Below are 16,987 nucleotides of genomic sequence, written 5' to 3'. Positions count from 1 at the left end.
ATGCATAGGTGGGGGGTTCCCCTTTAATGGTGGTATTAATATAATAAAATTTCCCCATTCCCATTTCCATTTTTATCTTAAATACATTATTTTTATTTATAACAATAGGTGCCTTGATCCTGCTTTTTAGTTATGGCGCCTTCTAATAGCCCACAATGAGGGTCCAGTTTTACTCATTCCCCCCCTTTCCTAGATTTCCATGCTGGTCTGTCACTTTTCAACATATACAGAGACCGGTCCTAATTGTGGCTGGACCTATCAAATCATTCAATCAGTCCCTTTGTTTTGGTTCCTTATTTAAGTGCAATGAGGAGGTGGTCCTCTGAAACGACGTTGCGGCCCGCCTTCCATGTTTTGTTCAGCGTTCTGATCCCTGTTTGTCTCCGTGGAGGAGCCGACAGGTCACCATTGTGTAACTTCCGGTTCCGGTTTCCGGTCACTTCCGGTTCCGGATACCAGCGGACGATAGGGAGGCTGCCCATCCAGGGAGCCTCTGCTATTTGCAGGGTACAGCTCAGTGCCTAGATCCTGAGCTCCTTTCAACACAGAACCGCCACCTGGACCTCACAGCCTGCAACTTACCATATGGCTTCACTGTGGGGATCCACCTCGGACATCACATAGGCTGATCTTGTTTTATCTACATGTAAGTTGATACAATTAAATTGCTTTGTTTCACATTCACCCCTGTGACTTAGCACCCTTGTTTGCCTTTTGTAGCACATAGGATGTACATTGGGGTGTTTGGTTAGCTTAAATTGGGTCCTTTTGTAGGTGTTTCTATTGTCCTGGTGCTCCGGAGCATTCAAAAGTGTGTATCACGTACGTGGTAGCAGAGCCTGATATGATGAGGAAGGCCTATCTTACATTTCTGACTTGAGGCTCCAGATAGTATAGACAGGAGGCACAGGAGTGCAGAGTGGCACGAGTGCCTTTAAATCTTGCTAGCAGCAGGGCAGGTGTCCTCCCTAAGCAAAAGTAATCAGAAAGCAGGGAGTTGGTGCTGAAGATAGCAGGCCAAGTTGCAATGTCAGGCTGGCTTGGTCACACACAGACAGCATAAATCGGGTACAGGGCACTAGAGATGGCCTTGCAGTTCGCCCAGCCGTCGTTTCTTGTCGAACTTTGCTCGTTCGCTGTTCGCCGAACATGTGAACATATGGCAATATTCGCGACCGCCATATTCTTTTACATTGTGAAGAACTTTGACCCATGACACATCCATCAGGTGGTACAGGACAGCCAATTGAGACATTTCAGCACATGGACATACCCCCTAGGTAGTCTAGGGCTAAGACTTATGCTCCGCGTGGTTTAAATGTGGAGTGGGATGTGAATGCCTTTATAGCAAATGGATAGGTATTCATATTCCCCCCCCCCCTCCCTTTTTTTCCTGTCTTTTTAGCTGTCAAGCTTACGTTTCTGCATGTATGTTTCATGTGAGCTGTACATTTTTATTGTTGTTTTACTTGCATTTTATATGTGTTATTTTATATGTGTTATGAGCTGCTCTGTGTTATTTGCTTGATTGCCCACAAGATGCCGCTGTTTCCCGATTTCTATGGTGATTAACACTACAGATCATGTATTTACATAGGTTTGCCTATTATGCAGATTTTTATAGGCATAGGGAAATTGCTCTTTTTTTCTATATTATCAGAGGTCTTTTTTGTTTAAGATTTCTGATTTGTTTTTTGACTACTGTAGACCGCTACTAGATCCATATCAGATTGTCATCTCTTTTATTGGTCAAAGATGGCGTTTCTTTGTTTTGCTTCCGGTGTGGTGTGACATTTCCGACGGAAGTGACATACCGCTTGTCCCAACTATATAATGAGTATGGTGGCACCCGCTGACCACGCCCCCGAAGAAGTCTAACATTGGACGAAACACTGCGTTGGGCGGGACCTGTGATGCCGGACGTCACTACGGAGTGAAGCAGCGGTCATCTCATTGGCGGTCAAACATTTTTGGCAGATAAGCTCTTTTTACTCTTATTACCTGTAAGCATTATTTGGCATAATAAATGGTGGTTCATTAGGTGTTGCACTATGGTTTTCTTTTTTGCTTTTTTCTGGTATATATGAGTGATCAGTCTGCCTTGTACCATCTGTATGGAGTCGCACCTAATTGGCTTGATCCTGGAATCGCTGAGGATTTCTGGAGGAGCAGTTTGGTGGAACCTTTGAGCCTTCTTTTATTAGTGGGACGGTAAGCGGCAGTGTGATTGGGGTTGCTCTCTCTCTCTGGTGGTGGTGGCACTTCAAGGAGACCAATCAGCTGGACCCTACCTATACCTGGACTTTTTATATAGCGCTGCTTTTCAATTTTAAACTTTTTTTTTATAACTGGTGTGATAGACCAGTGGCCCCCCAAAACGACAGATTGAAGCGGGGTGTTATATACCTTCTTCCACATATACTGCACCTCTCTAGAGACTTTTGTCACAGGGTCATTTAAAAAATGACAGGCAGAGGAAGAGGCAGGCCCTTACGCAGGGGTGGTAGGGGTAGGGCAGGAGCACCAGGCCGGAGCTAAAGAGGGAAGTTGCAGAAGGTGCGTTCGATTACGTCAAATGACGCACCAAACTTGGTTGAATGGCTCACTCAGCCTTCCTCTTCTGCACCCTCCTCATCCTCTCTATCGGCACCCTCTTCACTCTCTGCTGTGTGCACCCCCAAAGACACCACCACCACCATATACCCTCCGCTTGAGTCACAGGAATTACTTTCCGATCCATCACAAGACATATGCGATGCGCAGCCATTGTTGGCATCGGATCAGGAAGAGGAGGTAGCAACAGCCGCCACTCAGCAGTCTGATGACAGTAATCAGATCAGCCCAAGGAGGTTGGTGCTCGCTGTTGCTGCCTACCCCGAGATCTCTAATGTTAGTGGTGGGGAAGGTGACGTAGATGATGACGTGTCTATGGACGTCACGTGGGTGCCCACAAGAGGAAGAGGAGGGGAGTTTAGAGGGAGAGATGGACCAGCAGATAGGGAGGCGAAGCAGGCCGAACTTACATTGCACAGGAGGGACAAACCAGACTGCTAATGTATCAGGAGTGAGCCATCAACCATCTACGGTCACATCTTGGGCTCCCAGGACAGCGGCACATAGCTCTGCAGCTGACAATAGTTTTGCCATCTACAGCCTATGCAGTCAATGGCTGGCGGTAAGCCCAACACTCACCTAGGGATGACCACCTTAAGGAGGCACCTGGACTCCCATCACCGAGCCCAGTGGGAGCAACGCCATCAGAACCCACAAAGCCACACTCCAGGCTCTCTCTGTCCAGCCTCTTCTCCTTCTCCTCTCTCCTCACAATTGTCCTTCACTCCACCTTCCATCATGCCGTCCTCACATTTTTCTGGATAAAGGCAGGCTTCCGTGGCCCAAATGTTCGAGCGTAAAAAAATTATGACACCGGATAACCCTCTTGCCCAACAGTTGACTGCTGGCTTGTCGGAACTGATAGCCCGCCAACTACTGCCATAAAAACTGGTGGACTCAGAGGCTTTCAAAAATTTGTGGCCATTGGAACACCACAATGGAAGGTCCCAGGAAGGAAATATTTCCCGCAGAAGGTCATCCCAGAGCTATATGGCCATGTTCAGCGGCAAGATAATGTATCTCTGGCACACAGTGTCGGTGCCAAGATACATCTGACCACAGACACGTGGTCTAGCAAACACAGGCAGGGAAGGTATATAACTTTTGCTGCCCACTGGGTGAACCTTCTGACGGCCGTCAATTGTGTAACCCGTGGCACCCGTATAGATTTGGTTTTACCGCCACGGATTGCATGCAGGCCTGCCTCTACTTCTCCTCCTCCTACTCCCTCCTCCCTCTCCTCCTCAGCTGACTCCACCTTTTCCGCTGCTACCGTCTCTTCCACTGCGCCGCCCAAGATCCCAAGTACCTATTTGACATGCCAGGTGGGACGTTGCCATGATGTGCTGGGTCTGTTGTGCCTGGAAGCCAAGAGCCACACTGGTCCTGCACTCCTTTCAGCTTTGCGTTCACAGGCAGATCAGTGGCTAACACCGCACAATTTGACAGTTGGTAAAGTGGTGTGCGACAATGGTGCCAATCTGCTGAGCGCGCTGAAACAGGGCAAAATTACACACGTGCAATGCATGGCACACGTCCTGAACTTGGTCGTGCAGCAATTCATTGTCAAATAACCTGGGGTCCTGGATGTCTTGCAGCAGGCCAGGAAAATCTCGGGGCATTTCAGAAGATCTTACACAGCCATGGCTCACCTTGCTGACATTCAGCGGCGACACAACCTGCCCGTCAGACGTCTTATTTGGGACTGCCCGACGCGATGGAACTCAATCTTGCATATGCTTGATGAAACGTGCAGTTAACGACTACCTGTATGAACTCTGCCGCAGGACAGGTTCTGGGGAGCTTGGTTTTTTTCACCGCGTCAGTGGCTGCTCATGTGCGACGCATGCATACTTCTGCGGTTATTGGATGAGATCACCAAACTGGTTAGTCCCAGCCAGGGTGCCATCAGTGACATCGTACCTTACGCCTTCTTTCTGGAGCGTGCATTGCGTCGTGTCATTGATATAGCCGTTGAGGAGCAGAAGCAGGAAGATGAGGAAGTTGCAATGCTTGGGGGGCAACATTTCCAGGGGGAGCTACTCCATCTGAGACAAGTCAACAACAGGAGTCTGAAGAGGAGTCAGAGGAGGATGGTGCCTTGGGCGGATGAGGAGGAACAAGAAGAGCATGTTTAAACCTTTCTGGGATCAAGGACAAGGACCAGTATTGGGTGGCACCATACTTAGAGCCCCAGTACAAACAAAACAATGGTGGAAATGTTACCGCCATCACAGAGGGCTGTCAGAATGCAGCACTTCCAGGCCTTGCTTCGAGAAATGCTGCATTCTGCTTTTGCGTGTGCTGGCAGAGGAATTTCCACTCACAGAGAAACAGTTGCGGCTACCAATCCAACAGTGCCTGCAAGAAGAGGGCGGTTTGAAGATGTCTTGGTCACTTCAGATATGAGATCCTTCTTTCAGCTGAACCATCAACAGCGGATCCAGCATTAGGGAATGCCTAGACCGGCAGGTGTCCGACTAAATCAGGTTAACGGCCGATGTGGATGGTCTGAGGAGTGATGAACCCCTGGACTACTGGGTGGGCAGGCTTGACCTCTGGCCAGAGCTTGCACAATTTGCAATGGAACTGTTGGCTTGCCCCTCGTCCAGTGTCCTGTCCGAAAGGACGTTCAGCGCAGCAGGGGGGATTGTGACTGATAAGTGCACTCACCTAGCTCACGACAGTGTTGACTACCTCACATTTCTTAAAATTAATGAGGCATGGATCTCGGTGGAATTCAACACATGTGACCAGTAGACCATGTTTGATTTAAATTCCTCATGACAGGCCACAAATATCCGCCACCACCCATTAAAATTCATGGTACCTGTCTTAGGTAAATACAGCGGCATAAAAGGCCCTTTATGTCCATTGAATGCCTAATTTTTGGGGCCTGTAATGGCCTGTATCCTGTGAATGCCTAATGTACCACCAGCCACAGAATACAAAGTCCTTTGCTGTCAGGGGAACGCCTGTCGGCTAATTTTTGGGGCCTGTAATGGCCGACACTTATTTATCCTGTGAATGCCAAATGTATCTCCAGCCACAGAATGCAAAGTTCTTTGCTGTCAGGTGAACACCGGTGGACTAATTTTTGGGGCCTGTAATGGCCGAAACTTATTTATCCTGTGAATGCCTAATGTTCCTCCAGCCACAGAATACAAAGTTCTTTGCTGTCAGGTGAACACATGTGGGCTAATTTTTGGGGCCTGAAATGGCCAACACTCATTTATCCTGTCAATGCCTAATGTACCTCCAGCCACAGAATACAAAGTTCTTTGCTGTCAGCTGAATGCCTGTTGGCTAATTTTTGGGGCCTGTACTGGCCAACACTTACTTCTTTATCCTGTGAATGCCTAATTTTTCACACTGGAATTGAAAATCAATGGGTCTGTAAACGTTCCGTTAAATTGTGGAACGGATGCGGACCCATTTTACAGACCTGTGAATGGACCCTATATGTATTTAACATGTATTTACCAGCTGCTGTCAGTTCTGGCTGATTTAGGCCGAGCTATTACACTAAAACCGAGCAATATTACAAAAAACAAAATACACGTTATAACTGTATAAACGATTTATATAACTTATTGAAAAAAAAATTTATGGCGACTTTTTCAATAGCAGGATCATCTCCTGCACCCCCTTCATAGCCTGGCATTGCCTCTCCTCCATGGCCTTCATGCGCTCCTGAATTGACAAAATTTTGCAGAAAAAAAAAGAATGCTTGTCGATCGCAGATTCGCTTAATACTTCTGGTATGTTTGTGTCCATTTTGTGGGACTATGTGTGCACAGCTAGTAAGTATTTTGTGGCTGCAAATATGACCTGGAGGTTTTTCATGTTTGCCTGCTATTAAAATGAATAAGAACCCCCGCGAACCTGCGGTTCGCGAACATTTGAGCGAGTTTGCGCGATCGCGTTCACAAACCGTCCCATCAGATGTTCGTCCATCACTACAGAGCACAGAAAGGAATGTGGTCAGGAGACCAGCCAGGTGTGGAACCGATCACTGGAACAGGATACAGGTTCACACGATTACATGTACGCACGAGGCTGAAGACAAAGTAGCACTGATTTGGGCACTGAGTTTAAATAGTCTGTTTGGCGCCAGCATCTGTCACAGGTGCACGCAAGCACCGGCGTGAACGAGAGTGCATGATGGCTTGAGTTCGCGAATACACATGTTTTAGCCAGTTTCCAATTCTTAGGAGCACAGAATGGAATATGTTTAGCCTGTGCCAGGAAGTTCATCCAGAGGTGTTATCTTGTTTGCTGGAATGCGCATTCTGACATTGTTATAGGTAGTCGAGAAATTAGATGTGAAATTTATGTCCCTTGAACACCTGAAGGTAATCCTTTAATAAATGGAAAAAAGCTGCGCTAATGAGACCTGATGGGTATATACTACACCAATCACAATAGTAGATAATAAAAATCTGCTGGAGAAGACAATGATGGCAACAGGTGCCCAATGAGCACCCAAGGTACTGGATAAATAAAGCAAATGTCTGCTAAATCATAAACATTGGAGAATGAACTTGTACATGGATGAATATAACACAATACATAGTGAATTAATTCTGGCAAGGAATCAAAAACACACAGAGTTCATGTAAAATCTTCATAAGGTTGTAGCAGGAGGGAGGAGATTCCTATGAGGTTGAAGAGGTAAAATCCAAGATTAGTGGAGTGAAAGGAAAAATCCAATAAGGCTAATCACCACGGTGCTGCACACGAGTGACATGCATGTCTCCTTACCAGATACAAAGGTAAATGAGCATCTAATTGATTCCTCACAGCGGCACTCAGGAAGGATCACAACAGCAACAAACCTCCAGGTCACAGCCAATAAGATGGTGATATCGGTACTGACCACAGGATGGAGCTCAGTGCGCCATAAAGAAAAGAAGGGGACTGGATAGTGTGATACCGTACAGCCTTTATTAAGTAAATATTAAAATAACACTCACATGGTAGATGAAAAAGATTTGCATATAAACAAGCCGGCCGGCTCTCATGTAGCCAGTCCTCGGGACAACGTAGTGACGTCAGCACGCTGTACCCTACGCGCTCGTCTGCAAAGACTTCTAATGGGGATGCGGGCGGCGTGCTGACTTCACCCTAAATACATCAAACAACCAATCAGGAAATAGCATCAGTATGAGTAATGCCGGAAGTGCAGCGGCCACCATTTTAGGTGTTGGAACACCTGCCCTTAGATCTGCACATAAGATATGTCCCTATACTCGATCATATCTCAAAGCTAAAAGAAATAAAAATATCGATCTCAAGTACATGGTTCCAAACAAATAGATACAAACAGAAATCAACATATAAAGGATAAAAAAATGTCATATGGGGCTGGTGACCGTATTACACCAGCAGAGGGAGTATGCCCCACAGCACATAAAACGTCATTGTGCTTTCTGAAAGGGAAAACATAATCCCTAAGTACATGATTCCAAGATTAAAAGAACAAGTATATATAAATAAATATGATCATGAATATACAGTACATATAAAAACATCATAAATAAATATGATGGCAAATATAAATACATAAACATAAATGGTAAATATATAAAACCATCTAAAGGTATAATCCAAACATTGGCCCACACGAAAAAACAATAGACTACTTGCAAGTAGTCCAAGATAAACAACTATATAAAATTAGGTAAGAAATCTCAATTGAATATCACTGGTCCAATGAGTAAAAACTCACTCTCTGCTCCTCTAGGTAAAAAGGCCAATGGTTGTATTAAGAAAAATATATTAAAAAACAACACAATTCAAATAGGATTCAATTTTAATCCTTTGATGTTGCGACTCTCTACATGGCTATGCTGTGAAAAAGTCTCAGACATGTGGTATGCCTATGCCTCGTGAGAGAAAGAACTTGGTAATATGACAATTTTGTGAAAAAAAAAAAAACACATTTTATTTAAATTCTTAATTGTCCAAAGAATTGTGGGAATTAATTACAACTTCAAAATGTCTCTTACTAAATACCATGGACTGACTTTGGGTCATTTGGGGGGTATTTGTACTGTCCTGACATTTTAGGGCCTTAAGAAATAAGATAGGCAATCAGTACATCAGGATTGATCAAGTTTCAATGATTTGTACACTTGCTTGTAGACTCTATAACTTTCACACAGACTAAATAACATACACTGATTTGGGTTATTTTACCCTAAAAATTTAGCAGCATAAATGTAGGTCTACATTTATGAAGAAAAACTACCTATTATTTTTTTTTTTAAGTAAAACAAAATAGAAGGAAATATGAAGCCTACCCTACCGGTGCTGACATCCTTCTACATATGCTAGTTGTCTCCCTGTTTCTGCTGTAAAAGAAAAGTCAAAGTATGACTATAAATCTGAAATTATTAATAAAAAGTCAATCTGACTGTATATCTATGTATTTTAATGTAATTGGGCTTCAACCACTTTGTAACTGGAATATGCCTTTTTAGGTCCCCATACACAGTGCTCTGTTCCATGAGAACGTAAAATAATGTTGCAACCGAGAACTGAGAGCGTGCACCTGTTCTCAGTTCTCTGAGACACCACTATCATGAGACCCCACTGTCCATTGCAAAGTAATTTACAAATTTCAAGAAAAAATTTCCTCTATTACGTTATCCCTTCCCTATAGTCTAGAATTTCAGAAGGTTAAAACTATTATTCAAAAACATTTACCCGCTTTAAATTCGGATGAGATCTGTGCTAATATTCTTAATGAGGGAGTTAACATTGTGACCAAAAGAGCGACTACTTTAGGCAATTCTCTGTCACCTAGTCTTTATTCATCTAAAAAACATACTAAATTCTTAACTTGACTACATTGCAAAGGCAATTATAAATGTGGCATGACAGATTGCCTTACCTGTCCTCATGTCATTCAGAGAAATACATTTATTTCCTCTGTTTGTAATAAAACCTACTGTATAGATAAATTCTTTAATTGTAATACTCAATACCTAGTATATCTCATAACATGTAAAGCTTGATCTATACAGTATGTAGGTAGGACTACACGTAAACTAAAGGAGCGATTTAGGGAGCACCTTAGTGACATAAAAACCTTGAAATCCACCAATGTCTCCCGCCATTTCAATATTGAACACGGGGGTGACACTTCCCTTGTACAGGTTCAGGTCATAGATCATATTACCAAACCTGTCAGGGGAGGTGACATTTTTTGACTGTTATGTAAGAAAGAGGTCTTCTGGATCTTTAGACTCCAGACACGTATGCCACATGGTCTCAACTTTGAGTGGGATGTCACTCATTTTTATGAGTGACCTCCTTCTTTCTTGGATGCATTTTTCTTGAACTGTTTTGCAACACATTCAGGTTCACTAATATTCACATATATTACATATCTTGCATTCATTTTTTCATCTTTTCATATTTTCCAGTTTCATTCCAATTTTGCAGGTCCAATAGATGTTTAAATCCTTGGTTATCCAGATACACTTATACAATAATATGTCTTGTTCTCTTTGTCTCTATAATTCTCTGCATCTTTGGATATCCACGGATTATCTATGCACCGGTGTGATTATTAACTGAATATATGGATTTAATGGTTTACTATGTGTGCTGGTCATTATATTTACTGGTCACCATATGGTCTTAAGTTAAATTTCTTATGGATATTGGTTTGTTCATACCGGTGTCATCTCAGGACGCAGAGCCATAGACACTTTGCATCATGTAAATTTTTGCACGATGTCACTTTATTATAATAATTGAATGATTGATATACAATAGTGCAATAATAATATTGTTGTTGGTTGTCATTCTTGAAGGGGGGTTCCTTTATGGAGCAATTTTTACATTTGTTGCATCTCTATTGTATCTTTATTCGTCAACGTTATTATCTTTTTATGTATTTTTATTGTCATGTTAATCATCACATGTATTATATACACATAATTTTTATCTATTCTTTATTATTTTTTATTAGTGAGTAAACATGACAATTTTTGTACCATCTTTAATATTTATATAATCATTTTCGAAACAACTTTGACGTTTAGGGATCCATTTAATGAAGATGCAAGTTGTATTGTATTAGATATGAGTATGATTAATGTGACGATGTGCATATTGGATAACATTACTGGTACTATACATACGATTTTTCTATTAGCTCCATTTTGACAAAAAAAATTCCCTAAGTTTTAACTTGTTTTACTTTTTTCATATTTTTCTTCTTTTTCTAGTTTTTCATAATATGGCAATGAAACATATAAATATTTGCATGTTATCATTTGCCATGGATATAATGCCAATTGATTTTGGGATTTACCTAATTATTTTTCACTACCCATTTATACACATTTATTTATTTTCCTTATTTGCACAATACGAATAAATTTTCACTACTTTTTGATTGGTTATATTATGTTACGATTAAATACCCTTTATGCACAAGTCTTTATATCTATATAAACTTTTGTATTGTGTATATTACTTTTGTGTTCTTCTGGGGTATTTATATATATATATACACCTTTTTAATATATTATTCATTATCACTATGTATATATATATATATACATTTTTTTTTCATTGTTATCCAATTGATACATGTATGTTTAGGTAATCAATTTCCATATACCTTTTAACTCACTTATTTTCTTTGCTACTAGGAATCAAGAAGAATATTTTATACTTTAACTTTGTAGCCTTCTTCCTTCTTTTTTGTTAGATTGTTATGTATATATATTTTTATATTACATGTTTTTATCACTTATCTTTGTATGGCTACTTAGTTGTTTCCTCGTATGAGGGTTCTTTTGTGATCATTTGTCTTTATTATAGGACTGAAGGTTGTTCGGCTCGCATTTCTGTATCATTAGTACAATTAGTTTAAGATGTGCTTAATTACACCACTTCAACACCACCTGCTTGTTTATCTACAAATGCCTGCCGACTTCTGAAGTCTTATTGTGTGGTTATGAGTAAGCGATCGGTTGTTTCGTGAAACGCGTCAACCTGACACGTCTGTTGTGCACTGTCTGTATGTATTCATCTATGAGGAATAAAGAAATTCATTGATTTCAACAAATTGCCTCGAGTGCGGTCTCACCTTTGGATTTCCAATGTGCACCTGTTCTCAGTTCTCTGAGACCCCACTATAATGATACCCCACTGTCCATTGCAAAGTTATTTACAAATCCAAAAACGATTTGGGATTTTCTTCTTTCTTTTTATGTATCTAAACTTCTAAGATCAGAAAATGTACTAAGCTGTGGTGTGTTTTTTTTGTTGGTGAAAATAAAATGTATTTTTAAAAAAAACTTGTTTATTTGCATGCAATAATGTACATGATACATCTGGGTCCTCCATACCAGGGAGAGTCCTGTAGCAGGAGGGAGGAGATTCCTATGAGGTTGAACAATCTTACCAGCTATCTGACGTTACCTTCTTACCTGTATAGAAAGGAAACTGAAAGTGATATAGAAGTTCCCAGAGCTGCTATAATCTCTCTCCTGTTACTTGTGTCTTGAACGAACGAGAACTCCACAACATCATGAAATTAAGGACATTTTTCTCATGCAAAAAGGAATATAAAGGAAGAAACATGGAAACAAGACTTCAGATCAATCTGAGACTAGCACTGTGGAGTGACAGTGTAACAGAGCAAATATCACCAACCAAAGACACATTACCAGATCCAACTGAGCAGGACAGAAATGGATATCAGGCTGGTGGTGTTGAGCATTTTACTGGTTGCAGTAAGTGGACGCTTGCACAGGAGACTCTGCCCGAAATCCCGCTATTTATCTGTAATGTCTTCTGACATAACAACACTAAAGGAGCTGCAACATGATCATGAAAAGAACATGTCTACCAACGCAATGAGATGCTACAGAAGAATGCTGAGACACAAACCATCTGTATGTGACCTTACGCAGAGGGATCGTCTCATCCTGACCTTGGAGCGGGTGTCACTAACTGTTGAGGTTCTAACTAACATGTCTACGTCTGATCAGCCTGAAACTGTAAAACAGGCTCTTATGCTTTTCCTCAAACTGAAAGATGATCTGATGGTCTGTAGAGGATCTCCAGAAGACAATGAGCCTACCTCACCCGAGCTGAAGCTGTGGCTGCATCATCTCCAGCATTTTAAGGAAGCAGCATCTCCAGATTGTGTCCAAGAGGCTGTAATACTTAGCCTTATCCCTCTGAGAGTAGAAGATGTGACATGTTGGGCTCTCAACCACTAACTTACACAACTACATCAAAGAAACGTTCAGCTTACTAAATTCAAGCACAGATACAACTCATCTGCTTTTCATATGAATATACAAGAACAATGTACCAGTGAAGCCTGGACTTTTTCATCAAAGACATATCCTTCTACACCCTGCTACTGAAGGACACAGAGTATTACTTCAAAAAATATGACAGTATGTATTCATCCCTCAATTATTATAAATAGCTTCTACCTTGTGTAGGATATTTATCCTAATCCTCACGGAAATACAATCCTAAAATTTGCAACTCTAGGATTTGTTCGGCATCCACTTATCCTACAATGGATTCCATAAGCACAAACTCCCAAGCCATGAATTGACTTGATTGCTTATTCCAGCAGATGAGATTCCTCTTTAATCTGCAAATGACTGACCCACTCTCTACACAACACAGATACTGTTACTCGTGCATAAAAGGAACAACACAGACAGAATACCATCACTTTTGCAAATAGAATATTTATTTAATTATATAAATAATTTCTATCTATTTATTTATTTATTTAATAATCATAGTATAATAATGTAAGTATTTATTTTGTATCTATCTTTAACCTTTATGTATTTTACATTATTTTTTTAATTTTTTTCTATAATTTTAGTTATTAAAAATTATTTATTTCATGAGTTTCTAGCTCCCTGGAGGATGCAATGTATCTGTATTTAAATTATGTTAAACAAATATGTTTTTTTATTTCACTGATAAACGTGTATACATACATGTGCGATTAATAAATAGAAAGTAGAAAAATATAATAAAAAACCCTTGTGTTTTCATTTATTTTTTCCAGAATATTTTGTTGTTTTTGAAGTATCATATAAAATGACAACTTTGTGTTAAAAAAAAAAATTATTTGCACATTTTCCAAAAACTTGTGGAGAAAATGAAAAATGACATGATCAAAAGACTCATTATAACTCATAGGATTTACATTGGGGTGTTTGCTTTGCTTAAATTGGGTCATGTTGTAGGTGTTTCCATTGTCCTTGTGCTCCAGAGCCTTCAAAAGTGTGTATCACGTATGTGGTAGCAGAGCTACACCTCTGACTTGGGGCTCCAGATAGTATAGACAGGAGGTGCAGGAGTGCACAGTGGCACGCGTGCCTTTAAGGGTGGAGTGGATTCCGCGCTTATGGACAAAAGGAATGGGCTGCGGCCCACCTCAAAATATAGTCCGAAAACTATATCAATAAATGTGGGATGGGTGAGGCGTGATGGCGCTGCCCAATTGTATATAAATAGTAAAAAACAGTAAAAAATAGTAAAAAAGTGAAAAAGAAGTTGGTCCACTGGTCACAGTTTAAAGTGCTAATGTGCTAGTTTGAATACTGGCATGCCGTCACACAATGTAAAGTATGAATGTGCAAAAAAGATGATTTTATGGAAAACAAAAATTGAAGAGTCCTCTCCCCCAAATTTGTGCTAAAAGTGGTGTATGCAATAAATACTAAGTAAATTGGAAAAAAATAAAAATTATATGCCAGTGTGAGGGTGATGTGGGTGTTATAAAAAAATTAGAAATACTTATATGTTCTGGTCAGAAATGTGTTCAAAGAAAGAAATAGATATAGATGATAATAAATGTGGTAATAAATAAATCGATGTACAAGAATAACTGTGTGTCAGTACAAAGAAATTAAAATAATACTAGTGATCACACAATTACACCAGTATAATAAATAAATAAATAGTCCATATGGTGCTAAAATACAAGAGAAAAATTGTGATAATCCACCAAGAAGTGACAAACAGTCTTTTAAGGTGCTGAAAAGGTGAGGAAATAATTTCAATCTAGTGGTGGTCCTCCAGGTGGTCTGCGTGCTGGGTGGTAGGTGAGACAAAGCAGTGCACCCCTCCAATTACTCCCGCACTCACCAGAAATATGTACCCCTGCAGGGGTAATGGGCCTTAATGTAATATCCTCTTATCGTCCGATTTGGATGTGTAGGGCTCACAGAGGGGGGAAGGTATCCTATTCACCTGGGCAGTAAAGCCTCTACGGGTGGTGGAGCCTCTCCTCCTCAAACGGTGTTGGTATGCAAAAATAGATGCTAATATAGTGATGTACCGCTAAATAAATGCTTTATTTCCATAGGTTAAAAACAGGTACTCACATACAAATTGTGGTAAACAGGTGTCCGAAGCAGTAGGGGCCGCGAGTCCCTCGTTGGCGGCTACTTCCGGGATGCTATGCGGGTCAGCGACCGGATCTGCGTTGCAGTGGAGCGGAAATTATGTAATCGCGCACTACGCGTTTCGTCAGAGCTGACGTCATCAGGTGCGTGAATAACGTCCTTTCCACGGTCTATTTGTGTGAAAAGGTTACTAGGCCACCGGACCGTTTAACCAATTGGAAAAATGTAAAGAGGAAAGTCATCTGTTACTAGGCAGATTAGCCCTATGCTAAAATTGCAGAGGGTATGTTTAATGGGAAATGCACATATAACCTGAATCGGTATATGTAAATAATTCATTACAAAAAAAGAACCTTAATGTCAAGATTTATGGATAGATTTGGAAGCAAAAATGTATATAGCAAAAACGGAAGAAAAAATAAAAGAAAAAATAGATATATCAAAAACTGGAAAAAACTTTCCAGTGGTTAAAAGGGGAATTGCAGCTATATATTTTTAAATCCTTCAGAGCTGATTCATGCTTGGATCGAGATATAGTGCCATTCACAAAGGGATACAAGATGAAATTGGTACGGTATGGCTTCTAATGGGGGATTTAATATATAGTGGGGGACACTATATTACAAATGAATAAAATAATATATAAGTAAAGTCTATTATAAAAAACACTATTGGAGGGAGTAATATATTGTAAGAAAACACCACATACTTAGAAAATAGGAAGGCACCTCCTACAAAGGTATGTTAGAGAAATTAATATATAATTATATGCTGCCAATTCATATATATAATGTATTAAATTAAAAAGGACCGTATATGGCAGTTTGAGAATATAAGTATAGATGGAATTACAGATAATATCAATGTTTGAAATAGATTAAAGAGTACAAAATATTAAAAATTATTTAAAAGAGGTGTTCGAGGGATACACTTTAAATTAATTAATATCTTAAAAAAAAAAATTGGGATTTATTTGGGATTTACAATTACAGGTAATATCAATGTTTAAAATAGATTAAAATATATAAAATATTCAAAAATATTTAAAATGGGGTGTTCGAGGGATCCACTTTAAATTAATTAATATCTTTGAGGATTTTTAAGATTTATTTGGATATGGGAGAAAAAAATCTGTTAGAAAAAATAAAAATATAGATAAAAATAAAATATATTTAGTATAGGTATATATACTTATCCAAACACCAATGTCTGTCTAAGCAAATGGAATTGAGCCTACATGTATCAGTGTATGTATCAAATCAATTTGATATGGTCCTGTGGTCCAGTAACCCAACTCAAATTGTGAATGTCCCACTTTGCCAACCTGCCTCAAACATGGGTATGTTCATATATTGATACATTATATACATATATCCAAACAATGCAGGAATCTAAAATACTCAAAGTACAGACATGGAATTATATACCTAAAATCATTAGACTGAAAAAAATATGCAACAATAATGTAATGTGTTATATTCCCAAAGAATAAATATACTACAGGAAGTGATAGAAATATTTTTCTTAGTATAAAATTAAACAAGAAAAGGTGGGTCCGTAAAAAAGACCAATAGAACAAAATCAATAAGAAAAATCAGTAGAAAAGATAAAAAAGATCATTTGGCCAGTCTATAGTATATGGGCCCTAGAAAGTGAGATAAAATGTCTATAACATAGAGGCCTGTATTAGGAAGAGGGGAGGTTGGTGTTGGGGCAGGAAGGTGCAAGACAGGGAAAAATGTGGTGATCCTGACTTATAGATTAGAGATAAAGCAATTTAAGTCTATGTCCCGGTTTAATCCTCCGTGCCTTTAAGTCTTGCTAGCAGCAGGGCAGGTGTCCTCCCTAAGCAAAAGTCATCAGCAAGCAGGGAGTTGGTGCTGAAGACAGCAGGCGGAGTTGCAATGTCAGGCAGGCTTGGTCACACACAGACAGGATAAATCGGGTAGAGGGCA

The 16,987-nt window shown here is 40.1% G+C and overlaps 1 protein-coding gene across 1 annotated transcript; it reads left to right on the top strand.

Annotated features, from left to right (window-relative positions):
• Window positions 1–12,332: 12,332 nt before the first annotated feature.
• LOC309543336 (uncharacterized protein) lies at window positions 12,333–12,866 on the top strand (the record flags this gene model as incomplete). The annotated part of the gene is made up of 1 exon (XM_082242804.1): window positions 12,333–12,866. One exon carries the CDS (start codon window positions 12,333–12,335, stop codon window positions 12,864–12,866), a length of 534 nt encoding a protein of 177 aa, XP_082098930.1.
• Window positions 12,867–16,987: the final 4,121 nt, after the last annotated feature.

Source organism: Pelophylax lessonae, assembly GCF_965119305.1.
Source record: "Pelophylax lessonae genome assembly, chromosome: 1".
Lineage (NCBI taxonomy): Eukaryota > Metazoa > Chordata > Amphibia > Anura > Ranidae > Pelophylax > Pelophylax lessonae.
The sequence above is the reverse complement of the archived record's forward strand: the minus strand, read 5'-3'. Positions and strand labels throughout refer to the sequence as shown.